The sequence below is a fragment of the Medicago sativa genome, chromosome 2, assembly GCF_051527215.1.
Source record: "Medicago sativa cultivar Bolivia chromosome 2, Bolivia_mono, whole genome shotgun sequence".
Taxonomy (NCBI): Eukaryota; Viridiplantae; Streptophyta; class Magnoliopsida; order Fabales; family Fabaceae; genus Medicago; species Medicago sativa.
Genome location: NC_140750.1, coordinates 70,913,916 through 70,928,777, shown reverse-complemented (window position 1 = coordinate 70,928,777; position 14,862 = coordinate 70,913,916). Strand labels below are relative to the sequence as shown.

Sequence of the window (14,862 nt, the reverse complement as noted above, 5' to 3'; positions counted from 1 at the left end):
CCATCAAAATAAATTAAAGTATATAAATCATATTGTATACGACACATTTAAAATCAACACATTTATATGGCTTAGTGACGAGATTCCTTCCCATTTTTCTCTGTGTTAATGTACAAGACAAATAAAACAAAGAGAACAATTAAAATCATGATTTATCATCGTCATCATAATTCTCAAACAAGAGAGTAGAGAAATCAATGCACCAATATCAGTCTCCGCAGTTGTGCGTACATGAGACCCATGTTTGCATAAAAAAGTTTCACTAGTGAGTGTTTGATTGAGTGTGGTCAACTTCTACCTTAAGTATCAAGTTCTCTCACCCTAATTTTTAGAAGCTCTAATGTGTAGCTTAAGAAAGTTTTGAAATTTTGATGTTTTCCAAATAGAGTATTTTGTAATTGATTACTTGATTGAAATTTGTAGCATGTACAACTTTTGATTCACCTAGGACTTGTTTATCAATGACTTCGATTAATATTGACCTCCAGTTTTTCCATAGTTTCTCAGAGATGTCAAGTCCATGACATGATATATCACATTGTTGTCCAATAAATACATATGATTCATGCAACCCTCTCCATTAACTCCTCCAATACAATTTATCCATGTAATCATGTTTGCTCTCATGCAACGTATTTTGATGCTTCTGTTGACCTAACATATATTTCACTAGTCAACCATTCCCACTTCAAATTTCACATCGTTGGAGTAATTGACATTGATACCAATAGTTGAGAAATAGAAAATCCGAAAATTAAAGATAATTTGATAAATGCCACTATAAATTAACAAGACACACAAATTGATTAGAAAATTGATCAATTATAATTTATACCTACTTCTCGAAGAGGATCAATAAATAAGTTTTTTTTTTTTTTTTTTTATAAAAAAAAGTGGTGCAATATTACTTGATCAAAAGTAATAACTTACTATATTTTTAAGACAAATTTTTTATTTATGGATTCTTTAATTAATGTCTATAGGCATAGTTAACAAGACTAATTATGATAAAATTTTGAATTATTAAAAGGTCTAATTTCAAAATTTGTCTTGGTGAAAATCTATTGTGTTGAAAGACAATTGAAGCAAGTGACCAACATGAAAGGGCCACATAATGAACAGAGGTCACTACTTTGGCTCCTCACTAAACAATTGACATAGTTAAGGGAGACCAATTCTCAAGGAAAATTTGTATGAGATAGTATATCGTGCCCTCCCTATTTCCCAATAGTAACACATTTTTCATAGAAAGATAGAGACATCGAGTGGACAACATTCACTATCTAATCTATTTGTCCTAACATCAGAATCTATTTTCAGTACCTTTCTCAAATTTTCTGTTTCAATTTGCTCGTCTTTTTTTATGTGTATTTTACATAAAAGGTAACCCATAAACTTAAAGCCACCACAAGCTTATGCATGACAAGGCATTCCTATCTTCACACGTAGCCTCCGAATAGGACAAGTTTGAAATGTTCTATTGTTCCATTGCTTTCTTTTTGCTGAATTTCGTTCAATCTTCAATAGAAAATTTTAGGCAAAATTATGTAGGGTTGCCTTATCTTTTTTGAACAAACTAAAATAGGACTTTATCTTATTTATTTATAACAATTGAGTTTTTATTATCTTTTTTTACCCCGTTTAAATAATTTATTTTATTTATTTGTAATACCTGAGCCTTTATTTTTTTTTTCCGTTCAAATCCTTTATATTTTAAAATGTGTACAAATGAGGTGGTTTGGTACATATGATTATTAGTAATATATTTAATTAAAAATAATTTTCATCGTTAAAAAAACTCAAACAAATATTAATATATTCCTCTTCATCGTGTGCTCATCATCTTCACTATAATCGTCTTTTTCATCAATAATAATTGCAACACTTTCAATTAAAAAAAACAAAGATTTGCATCAACATCCGACACCTCCTTTTAAAATTCAAGTATTGTTTTTTTGTTTTGAGTTTAATGGACTTTTTATATTATTTTTAAGGCTCAAATTTTAGACTTATTTTTTTGGGGTCTAAGAGTGTTGCACTCTTCACTCTGCTGCTTCAGGGATAACACTTATGAGACATTGACTAACCACAATGTCACAAGTGTTGTTGGCTAACACTTACGTTTTTTTGTTTTGTTGTACACTTGTGACATTGTAGTTGACTAATGTCATCAATGTCACCAACCACAATGTCAACCCAAGTGCTACACGTGCTTCTGATACCAACATGACATTCAAACTCAACTACACTGTGAAAGAACCGCTATGACCTTCTTCTCTAACCTCCTCATGTTATGCTATGGCTTTTTTGTTTTGTTATTAGTCTCCGTAAAAATATTTGTTTACTTTCTATCCTTCCAAATGTAACACCACCTAAATCTTACGGAGACAAATGTGAATTCTTTGGTATGCTTTTTGTTTTTAATCTTTGTTGTTATGTTTGGGTCTTTGCAATATTTATTCAATAAGAATTGATCTCTGCAATATATTGTAATATTATTTATTTTATTCATTTTCTTATTTCCCACTCATATTAAAAGGACTAAGATAAATGTTCTAAATATTTGATAGATCAATTCCTCCATAAATAAATATTGCAGTCTAAAACAAAACAAAAACAATGAAAATAAAAAGTAAAACGGAATATATTTGCAAGGATGAAAATAAAAAAAAATAAAAAATTTACAATAACTAAAGAGCAAAAAGTAATATACTTACAAGACTAAATGTATATTTAATCTAAATTATATTGAAGAAAAAAAAAAAACACTTTTATGTGTTTGGAATCAGTGCCCAACATCATGCTGTACGGTTGCCCACCACTTGTAGGCATAATTAACCATTCTTCGACTGAAAATGGCCATTAAACTGAGAAGATCCTTATTCTACACTTTGCCACCCAAAAAAAAAAATGTTCCAGAAATATTGTAGGCAAAGTTTGTGCAGCAGTCCTAAATATTTCCCAAGCTAGTAACAAATCATCATTGGGTTACTTGTGTTTTTTAAAACCAATAAAAGAAATTATGGATTTTTTTACTAAGGAAAAATTTACTAATGAAAAATAGAAAATAACGAAAAAGAAACAGACCATAACTACAATATTAAATGCAAAGAAACAAGAAAGAAGCCAAAAACAAGAGGCAACTAAGAAAATACCTAGCTCCTCCTCACCAACAAGCACCAAATACCATCGGCAGGAAGAGATCAGAGCGAACCACCGAATAGCCGCAGAGACGGGAGGGCCCGACAATATAACACCACCACCACCACATAACACTATAGGTTTCGACATATGACGGATTCTACTTCTCACTCATAAAGAAGCAAGGGCGACCAAACTTCTTTACAGGGAAACATTTTCAAAAGGAAAATTTAACCATATCATCCAGATGTGGTTCAAAGGTAGTTCTCTCAGAGAAGATTTTAGATGGAGCAAACAACAAAATGTCAAACTAAGACTAGAACTTATTAAATCATTATGGACATGTTTATATAGACCACACAACAAAATGTCAAACTAAGATAGGCCCCCTCCCCTGAGATCTGAGATAAGTCACAGATGTAAGGTCGGGGCAGTGAGGTCAGAGGATCAGCTGACCCCCACTTACTCGTTTTATTTTTAATAAATACTTTGATATTTATGCAATGTGACTCCCCTTATATGATATTTTTGTCTTCAATTAGTCGATTTATAATACTACAATAAATTATAAAACCAAGAATAATACTAATAAAAATTCTAAAAGCGTTTATTAAGAAACCAAAAGAAGATCGGTCATAAAAAGAAACCAAAAGAAGTAATTTTATACAAAAAGTATTGTAATTATTTACATTGATAAAATAACAACCTTTTTTTTTATGATATGACATTGACTCCACTTAATAAAATTTCTGGATCTGTCCTGAGATCATACTCAAACAATATAAGAGAGGAACAAATCATTGTAAGAAGGAACAAATAATTATGTGTTATTAAAGATCAAGAGAGAAGCAAATCATTCTAAGACGTATCAAATCAGATATTTCATAATTGATATCGAGCAAGGATTCATAGTAGTGTTGAAGACGAGGTCAGAGGTGGTCATGTGAAACATTGTTCATGCCAATTATGTCTTCAACATGCACCATTTCAACAACTATCCATTCAACATGTTCAGACATGTGTTCATCAACATACCATTATATTATTTTGTTTGTGTAATTGTCAATGCAATAGACATTTTTTTTTTGAAATGATCAATACCATCAACAGTGTTAATTAGTAATTCATCTCGTTTAATTCTTACAAGTATAGTATATATATCTCCCTTACATTTTTTTTATTTGACCACAACTATAAGAAGAAAAAAAAAAAAGTGGAACAAGAAGAGAGAAAATAACATGGATGAATAAAAAAAATAGAGAAATTAGGTAGCAATGCAACATGGGTCCCAGAACATAAACGACCTTGTAGTTCTAGAATCCTTGCAAAACTTCAAACTATGAACCAAATAATCCTTATTCACACCTCTCAAAACAAACAACTGTTGTGAATCTTGTGATGCTTCATTTGAATCTTGATTTATGTTCTTGTTTCCAGAGACAACGTTAACAACCTTGTTGCTAATACTATTGTGTTGATTACTAGGAGCAACATTTTTGGTAGCCTTGTTTCTCCAGTAATATTCATAACCATTGATCATAGGAAATGAACCATGTTGCACTACCTTAACATCCTCATAATTGAACACTTGGTTGAACTTTGAACATTTTGGCCTTTTGTTAACTAACCAAATTGTCTTATTCAACGCTAATTCGAAATTAGGTATACTTGTTATCTCACTAGGTAACGTCTGTGTTTTCTCTATCACACTCTCATCTTCCTCAAACTCATCACCAAGTTCTTCTTCATCGTTATTAAACGAGAGGATAAGGCGACCATTTTGTCGCTTAGCGAAGAAGTTATTCTGTGAAGGAATTGACACAACTTGTAGGAACAAAAACAACCTTCCATTGTCGCGTTGGGGCTTCATTTGAAGTGGTTGGCTTTGATTAAAGAGTGAAGGAAGTGGAGGAGGAAAAGAACGAATCTTCTTCACCATTTCCACCTTTTCTTTCAAGTTTTCATCATCATTTGAATTGTTATCCTCGGATGATATTGTGTAAGAAGAGAAACCATCTGAGCCGGTTTCTGATCCAAGGCTCTCGGTGCAAATTTCGAGACTCTTTTCACTTAAATAATTTTTTGAATTTTTCACAAGTGGGTGAATATAAGGAGGAGGTTTTGATTGTGAAGCTTCATCTTTGTTTTTTTGGTTCAAGATTGAACTCCATATATCCAATTCACTAGTGACTTTTGAGTGTGAGTTTGAGAGTTTTTTGGAGGAATCGGTTTTATTCATTGGAGTGAAAGTTTCAGACCCCAAAATGGTAACAATGTCTTGCTTGTGCATCACCATATTTTCTTTGCTTTGAATCTTGTTGTTATCTGCAAGCATGTAAGTAACACTAATTAGGAAAATGAAAATTAAAAAGGATGAATCTATTAGTTTTAATAGAATTCCAACTTAATGGATTAGTGCTATTAGTTTTAATAGAATTCCAACTTATCACAAAGGATGGTTGGGCTAGTACATGAATGTGAATGTGGGTTTAGAAAGAAATTAAAAAAAATTACACATAATAAAGCATGAAAAATAAAATTTAATGAATTACCTGAGGCAACAAAACAACATCCAATAGAGATATAGAACACTGGAAGTGCTATAGTTGCAACTTGAAAAGGATCTTTATGATGCAAATGATAGAGGAATGGTTGTGGTGATGATAGTGAAAGTGGGAGAAATGAGGAGTATTTATAAGGTGCCAAAAAGCTACTTGAGTGAAAAGATACCCTTTAAAGGTTTCCATTGAGTTATTTTCTCCTTTCAAAAAGATGCCACAACATCATATACGGTTTTAATAGTATAGGTAAAGGAAGGGCTGTTGTTGGTTCACATGACCTTTTTTTATACACAAAATATTGAAAAATTCCATTATATTATCTCTTTACTACATCTTATAAAGTTGGTATAATTTTCTAAGAGAATTCTCTTTTGTATGAAAAGTGATATAGAATTATGAGATTGTAAATTGAGTTTGTAAACAAAGCATAGGAGCTAAGAATTGATACTCTCCAAATTTTAACTCTTTACATGTAGAAAGTATATCGACTATTATGCCATTTGATTGTGATATTAACTGAATGTTAATTGTAAGTAAAGTAGGATTTATGACTGCATTTGTCCAAGTATTGGTGAAATATCATAGGTGTCTTTAGTTTTCTTCCAAAAGATATTGGTTAAATTACATGCACTTCAATTCGGCAGCATCCATGTGTTCAGGAAGAAAACTCGTATTTGTTTATAGGTGATATGGCTGGCTAGTATCTAGATCACTTGGAAAGAGTGTAACTCATGAATTTTCAATAACAAACATTTTTTTTTGGACCAGTTATTAGATTATCAAGCTTCATTCGTGGTGGTGGAAGAAGGCTTTTAATCTAGCATGTATGTTTGATTTTCATTTCTGGTGGTATAATCATTCTCTTTGTATTGGTTATGCACCTATGTTTTGAGGGTCTTTGGTTTGGCTTTTACTTTTTCTATTTTTTCTCTTCGTAATTGACTTTGATCCCTTTTAGACACATCTTGTGCTTCAAAAGGTTTTTAATATAGTTCTCTTTTGGCTTCTTCCCTTGTCTCAATGGTAAAATTGTTGTCACGTCACTAAAAGATGATGAGTTCAAGTCTTGAAAACAACCTCTGGTGTAAAAACATTGTAAGACTGTATACAAAACACCAAAATAGTAGGACCCCTTCGCAGACTCTCCGTATGCATGAGTTTTAGAGCACTGAAGTCCCCTATCCACTTATTAAATGGGACTTGGATGATCTCCCGTGAGTTTTTCACTAGAAGAGGTCCAGTGAGTATCTAAATCATTCCTTTTTATTTTGATTATTGCAACTATATAATGACAAGAAAAAATAGAAGGCAGAGATTTCACTGAATGATAAATTCACTGGAGATGATCTCCTCCCTATTAAATGTGCGTAATCAATTTATCGTTTGCGTTTAGTTATCTCATGAATGAATGATAAGTAAATGAAGCAAATTCAATCTTGATATAGATAAACAAAAATGGATGGACTTGAAAGAAGAAGAAAAACTATAACCAACTGTGTGCTTAAGTATAAGTGACAGTTACCTCCCATATGGTGGATTTTATTGGCTGGATCATTGCAGTGAAGTCAAAAACTAACCATTGATTTAATAAGAATTAAATGTAGTGATCAGGATTTTATATATGTAATTGTAAAAAAAAGATTTAATATATATAGATAATCAATATATTGATCAAGTGCATTGACAATTTAGCACTGTAATTAATCGTCCAATTTAGCATACTGCGATTTAGATCTCTAATGGGAGAATGGCTAATATTAATGATTGAGAATTTCAAGCAAACGGGGATGTAGCTCAGATGGTAGAGCGCTCGCTTAGCATGCGAGAGGTACGGGGATCGATACCCCGCATCTCCATTTTAATTTTTTTCCCTTTTGAAGAGAGTCCAATCTCATTGTTCACTTGAGCATGTCCATCGAAATTGGAGATAATCGAACTAGATGGGTTACTTACACATTTCCTCCTATATAGACATTTATTTCATGTTAGTTTAAAATTCATAACCACTTTTCTTTTGTTCATATGAATTCATAATCACAACAACAAAAAATGATGAAAAGAGAAAGCAGAAACAAATTATTGATAGAGCAAGTACCAATGAAGATATGATGAAGGCGTAATTGGCACCATAACCATACTCAATGGGGAAAAAAGTACTAATATTTAACAAATTAATATTATAGGAGACATAAAGGGATATTTGTTTCATAAAAATAGCTTAAGATGGAAGCAAAAGAAAAGTTGTTCAACCTCTACTTTTTTAAGTAACGTGAAACTTCTAAATTATATTTACTACACAACATTTTTAACTATATAATAATAGTTTAATAAGAAGGAATAATGTATGTGGAAACGAAAGAACGCGCTTCACGCGCGCCTTTTTTCCTCCTTTTCCAAACAAGGACATGGTCACCAAATGTCTTTAGAAATTAGACAATGAAAACAACACATTATTGCTATATCTTTGTCATATGTAAATTCGACAATGATTCAGTTACAACTTAATCATCAAAGACTTCGAAGAATATTGACCTCCAATTTTTCCATACCTTTCTTAGAGATGTCAAGTCCGTGACGTGATATATCACATTGTTGGCCAAATAAAGACATATGGCTTCTGCAACCCTCTCCATTAACTCGTCCAATACAATTTATCCATGTTATCATTGTTTTGCTAATTTCAAAACAAAAAAAAATGTTATCATGTTTTGCTCTCATGCAATATATTTCGATGTTTTTGTTGACCTAACATATATTTCACTAGTCAACCATCGCTATTTCGAATTCCACATCATTGGAGTTGACGGCCATGTGATACCAACAGTTGAGAAATAGAAAATCCGAAAATCCAAGATAATCTAATAAATACTCTATAAATTAACATGACACACAAATTGATCCTGAAATTCAATAAATTGAACCTAAGGAGGGTCGATAAATATGTAAAAGCATGGACCAATGCTAATCCCACGTGCATTTTGCTTTCAATTATGATGGGCTCGAGTGATTTTTCACTTTTTTTTGGCAAGTTTAAGTCAGTTGGGCTCTAGGAACTCACCAGGGGTCAAGACTTAAGGCTCAAAGAGCGTATACAGAAGTATTTACAGATCACACACTAAAGAGGTCGTCACATCAACAACGGATAAGTCAACTTCTTATCAATTGAGTCAATCTTCATTGACTGTGACCACTCACTTATCACTTAATATAAGTCACACAAAACAAAATTTAATTATTAATTAATTTGATATTCTATTAAAAAAAAATACGTATTAGTTTGTACACAATGCAGTGGATGCATTTGGAGAATCTGAATTTTTGCTTTTCAAGTTTTTCCATATATAAATATAGAATGGAATTGGATGACAACTCAGCTATTATTTTTGCTTAATTATAATAAGTAAATATAATATTCTCTATTATATTCACAAGCATATGAAAATTTTGTGGTAGTAATCACTTCATTGATTAACTAATTAATTAGTGACCATGTATTTAGCATAATAAACATCATTGTCAACCTTTTGTTGGATTTCATCAAGCCTATGTTTCTCAAACCCATATATAGTTATTTGATTAGCTTGCATCAATTGTGTTGTAGACCTAAGCTGGGAATTAAATTAAGCTTAATTGACCTTTTAAAGCTTTTCACCAATTTTTTTAATACTTTTCATCAATTCTTTACTATATTGCCTATAAAGCACAAGGATAAAGCGTAATGTTTGACCTATATACTTCAATTCATCAGTACAATTATATATTAGTTCATTCATGAAAGTGTACGTGATGCCATGCATAGTGGCTCTATTGGTATTTAATAATTAATATTTTCATAGTTGCCTTCATGTAATAATTAAACAACTTATGAATATTTGAATACTTTTCACCGCCCAAAACGACAAAATATAGTGGAAGATTACGTGAGGGTACATTGTTTGAGTTAAATTTTGTGTCGGAATGGGAATCCTTGACAATGTAGAGCTTATTCTAAGAATATTACCTATAAATGTTAAAAGAAGAAACATAAGAATTGTGTTCTTAGGACTCTCCCATTTCTAGTGGTTTATAATTTAGATGTTTGTGAAAGAACTTTCTCAGCATGTGCTCAACCATGTATTTCATTTGTTCATTTATTCTATAAACAATTCATTCTGTTCAATATATATATAGGATTATGATAGAAGACACCTTTTATGAAGGTGTCTTTTATCAAAGTTATAACTAAAAAGTGAAAATCACACCTTAAGGTGTGACTTGATAAAAGACACCACCAAAGGGTGGCTTGTAACATAACCCATATATATATATATATATATATATATATATATATATATATATATATATATATATATATATGGGACCCCAAAATAGACACAATTTCATTTTTTCTATCCTTCACTAACACACTAATAGCTTGTTTCATTTGGCTTGAGGGAAAGTCAAATCGATTTTCATTCTTGGCCTTAAACATTGATCACAAAGTTGAAAATTTTATGGGTCGGTTAAAACAAATTAAACGATGTATGAAATCAAAATATTTTAGGGTTTGTTTCAATTTAAACTCTTAAGTTACAAACGTTAAATATTTTGGTCTAACAGATTATTTTCGTTTTATTTTGCTCCTTTAAATACAAAGTTGAATACTTGTGTCCTCAAGTTATAAATATTAGACACTAAATTTGATCCTTTATATATTAGTATCAATTTTGTAATTTAAGGGACTAAAATGGCTAATAATTGTAACTTAAGAATCAGAATGAGAAGAAAAAAAATTTAGGAACCAAAATGTCTAATGCTTATAACTCTTAAGGAATCAAAATGAAACAAAAATACTTAAGAGATTAAAGTAAAATCTAAAAAATTTCCTCAGAAAAAAAAAGTAAAATCTAAAAATAACTTAAAGGTCCAAAAATATATTTAGTCTTTTTAAAAAATTGAATGAGAGTAGTTTCTTAATTTCACAAATAAATTAAATAAGAAATATTTTTATAGACTCGGTGGATTGCGGCTTGTCCCAATCCACACTAAGTAACCACAAAAGAAGATCTTTTCAAAGCGGAAGTACAACCATGAACGAAGAAAAAAAAAAATATCACATTGAGTGTGATTCGGTGCTTCATACCTACATCCACAATTTTAACAAAATATATTTAATTGCTTAGCCTGCAATTTTTAAAAGGAAAAAATTGCAGACCCTCATACAATTCTTTGGACAAAATTTAAAATCCTCTCAACTCTTACATAATTGCAATTTTTTACAAGGACAAAATTGCAAACCTCTCAATTACAATTTTTGCACAAAGAAATTGCAAACTCGCTCAATTGCAATTTTTGCACGGAAATATTGCAAACCTTCTCATGATAAACAACTATCCAAACCCCAAGTGCACCCAAGAGACTAGAGATATGTGGTGAAGAAAACTCAAACTACTTATCCATATTATAATAACACTATTTATTTTTTCCTCACACTACTCACCGTAGGATTGGTTGAAGACCCACTTTACACAACATATTCTTCCTTCATCCAAAGTCTAACATTTCATCACGTTGTCGTTGGCTTCATCTTCAAATAGTAAAATTACGAATGTTCCCATGACTAACCACATTTGCAGATTGAATATTATTCAACTTTTCTGACTTCTCTTTTAGGCTTCGTAAATCTTTCACAATTTTTGGACTTGTGTATTGTCATTATGAGAAGTTTATTCTCCCATCAAACAAAGGAAGATCCAACTTCAAAGTAGCCATACCACTATTTAAGAGAAAACACAAATATTGGTGATTTCAATACTAATTTGTAATCACATGAATATAGAGGCAATAGCCCTCCTACTCAAATTTCTTCTAATGATTTTCAACCTTGGTTTGATTCCAATCATCACCTTTCTACTATAGGATTTTTTTTTTTTCTTTTCACATGGTCTAATTAATAGAATGAAATGTAATGTTTTTATTGAAAAGAGATTAGATAGATCTATTTGCAATCATTTTCCTGTAATGTTGGATTTCAAGTCTAGTGATAATAGGCATCCACGCGAAAATCATAGAACAACTGCCAAGTTACATAGAATCGGCTACATATACAAAAGTAACAAACACAAAATGTCACCCCTAACCTAATTTATAAATCATGTTGTATTAGTATAATCCATAGAGACCATATATTTCTCATAATTTTCAAGTTTCTACACTTCATCTGCTATCGCGACTCCTTCACGTTTCTCCTGTCATGTAAAAACCAAGGCTATATATTAAGTATCTACCTCACATAAAGGACGAGCAAACATGGCAATAACAGACCTAAAATCCGTCAATTTCTACTAGGAAATGATGAAAAGCAGCATATAACTAGGAATCCTATAGAATGAAGTCGTGAACTGTTCTGGATTTTTGTATTTGAATTATTATGCATAGTATAATCACCTACACCTCTCTAAAAAAAGACAAAAATTTAGATGTTCGTCATTAATTATATTTGAAAGGTATTGAATACCATAACTTCCATAAGTACGTGTGACCCAAAGTTCTTTTATTAAATTACTTGTATAACACTCATGCTTTCGCAAGGGTCAACTTCTAAGTTAAGTACATTTTTTTTGAACAAGTTCTAAGTTAAGTACATGTATAGTGAATATATCGATTAATCAACTATAAATTATAATTACGATATATTATTGGGTTAATAGGGTTTTATCCCCTGTAATATAGGGGACTTTTGGTTTTGGCCCTGTAATTTTATTTTATTTTTTGATTCGGTCCTTATGTCATGTGACTCAGCAGAATCTATGATGTGGCAATGACATGGCTTTTTCATTTTATTTTTTTGCATGCCACTTGTAAAATACATATTACACGTCATTAATAATTAAAAATAAAAAAACATAAATATTTAAAAAACCAGAAAAAATTCAAAAAGAAAATCAAAAATTTTAAAAATCGAAAAAAAAGTTAGATTTTTTTTCAAAAAATCTTAAAAAACAGAAAAATAATCAGATTTTTTTTCAAAAATTAAAAATTGCAGACTTTTATTTTGAATTTTCAAAGACTCTTAATATATTTCGAAAAAAGTATACAAAAAAACCCAAATTAAATTAAAATTATAAAAATACGAAAAAATAATATTATCTAATTTTTCTTTATTTTAAAAATTAAGTTCCAGAATTTTTTTTCTTAATATAATTTTTTAATTTCGAAAAAGATATTATAAAAATTCTGGAATAAAATTTACGAAAAAAATCTGAAATTTAAAATAAAATCGAATTTTTTCTATTTTTTATTTTGAAAATTTAATTTCAAAAATCTGAATGATTTTTTAAAAAAATTCTGGAACTTAATTTTAAATAATAAAATCTGAATTTTTTTCAGATTTCTTAAATTTTTTTAAAAAAAATACGACATTTTTTAAATTTTTGAATTCTGATTTTTTAAAATTAATTATAAATGACGTGTAAAATGTATTTTACACGTGGCGTGCAAAAAAAATTTGAAAAACAAAAAGAAAAAGCCACGTCAATGCCACATCATAGATTCTGCCGAGTCACATGACATAGGTGGCAATCGTGAAGAATCCTTATTTTACAAGGACCGAATCTAAATTTTTTTTTTACAGGGGGTAAAACCAAAAGTCCCCTATATTACAGGGGGTAAAACCCTATTAACCCTATATTATTTAAATAAAAGTTGATATTACTTAACTTATCAAGCATATTGTTTAACGATAAGTTGATCTTAGTTACTACTCCCTCCGTCCCGGTATATCTGAGCCGGTTTGGTTTTTCACACAGATTAAGAAAAATGTATAAATAAAGGGAAAAATGGAATATATTGAATTGAGAATGATGAAAGTAGTATTAATTAAAGTTATATTGTATTAGGAATGATGAAAGTTGTATTGAAAATTGAAATGACTCAGTTATTTTGGGACACTTTTTTTTAGTAAATGGGTCAGATATTCCGGGACGGAGGGAGTATATATTATTTAATGGTTAGTGGTCTCTAGTTTCAATTCATCATTAGAAATGTAACAAATTAAAACTAGCTTTATTGTCGAAGTAGTCATATATTTAATTCGATGAACTAGTCTCTACAATGTAAATGATATCAAATTTATACAAGAAACAATTATTTTACAATCACCATTATCAAAAGAATCTTTTAATGCAATTATTATTTGGGAAGACCCAAGGGAAACAAAATACTTATTCCAATAGAATTTTATGGTATAAAAAATTGCAAATATTGTCTATATATTAATTTTTTAATCCATGTATATAACAAATAAATTCATACTTTATTTATATAAGAAACTTGTGCCATTGTATTTTACTTAAAAGGGTCTAATTTCAAACTTTGTTTTGGTTCAAATATGTCGTGGGTAAGAAGACCTTTGAAGTTTGAAGCAAGTGGCCAACAGGAAAGAGCCACATAGTGAACCGAGGCCACTACTTTGACAGTTGACATAAGGGAAGGACAGTTCTCATCGAAATTTTTTACAAGAGAGAGAATATGGTTCTGTACTTCTGTTCTGTCCCTATTTTCCAATAGTGGACAACATTCACTATCTACTATTTTTTAAGTGTTTTCCATAAAAGGTAACCTATAATCCCACCACAAGCTCATGCACGATAAGACATTAATTCCTATCTTCACACGTACTATATAATAGGACAAGTATTGATACTATCACTATATTGCATGTAAGAATTTTTAAGTCGATTATAAGGGAGGAAGTCTTGGACGTACTCACATATTTAGAAAGAAAGAAAAAAAGAGAAATTGAAAAGAATTACATAATGTGTATTTTTAAAATAATAAATAACATGTATTTTGGTGTGTGTCTAGATGTGGTGTCGAAATGATTGTGATGATATAAGTGTTTTTCTTTGTTACATGCAAAATTTAAACTCTATTTCGAGGGAGGTATCATTTGTTTCACGAATCAAGTAGATTCATTTCAAGGCAAAGACATTTTGAAGAGGTTAGAATAATTGAGAGAGTTACTAGAAGTAAATTCAAAATAATACAACTTTTGAAAAGGTTGAAATTAATCGTAACGGAAATTAGAGATGGAAAAATAAAATTGATTGTCAAATATATTAAGTTAAAGTCTTAAATTATATCGTTGGTCAAGTAGTCATGTGACTGGAGCTCATACATT

The 14,862-nt window shown here is 30.4% G+C and overlaps 1 protein-coding gene and 1 non-coding gene across 2 annotated transcripts; one reads left to right on the top strand and one right to left on the bottom strand.

The window, feature by feature from the left end:
• Positions 1-4,368: 4,368 nt before the first annotated feature.
• On the bottom strand, positions 4,369-5,800 carry LOC146950294 (uncharacterized). Its single transcript, XM_085746233.1, has 2 exons — positions 5,694-5,800; positions 4,369-5,466 (listed from the first exon to the last, which is right to left on the bottom strand). The coding sequence occupies exon 2, from the start codon at positions 5,435-5,437 to the stop codon at positions 4,406-4,408; it is 1,032 nt and encodes a 343-aa protein (XP_085602359.1). The 5' UTR covers positions 5,438-5,466; positions 5,694-5,800; the 3' UTR covers positions 4,369-4,405.
• A 1,685-nt stretch (positions 5,801-7,485) lies between these two features.
• TRNAA-AGC (transfer RNA alanine (anticodon AGC)) lies at positions 7,486-7,558 on the top strand. Its single transcript has one exon. It is a non-coding gene; the product is annotated as a tRNA-Ala (tRNA).
• Positions 7,559-14,862: the final 7,304 nt, after the last annotated feature.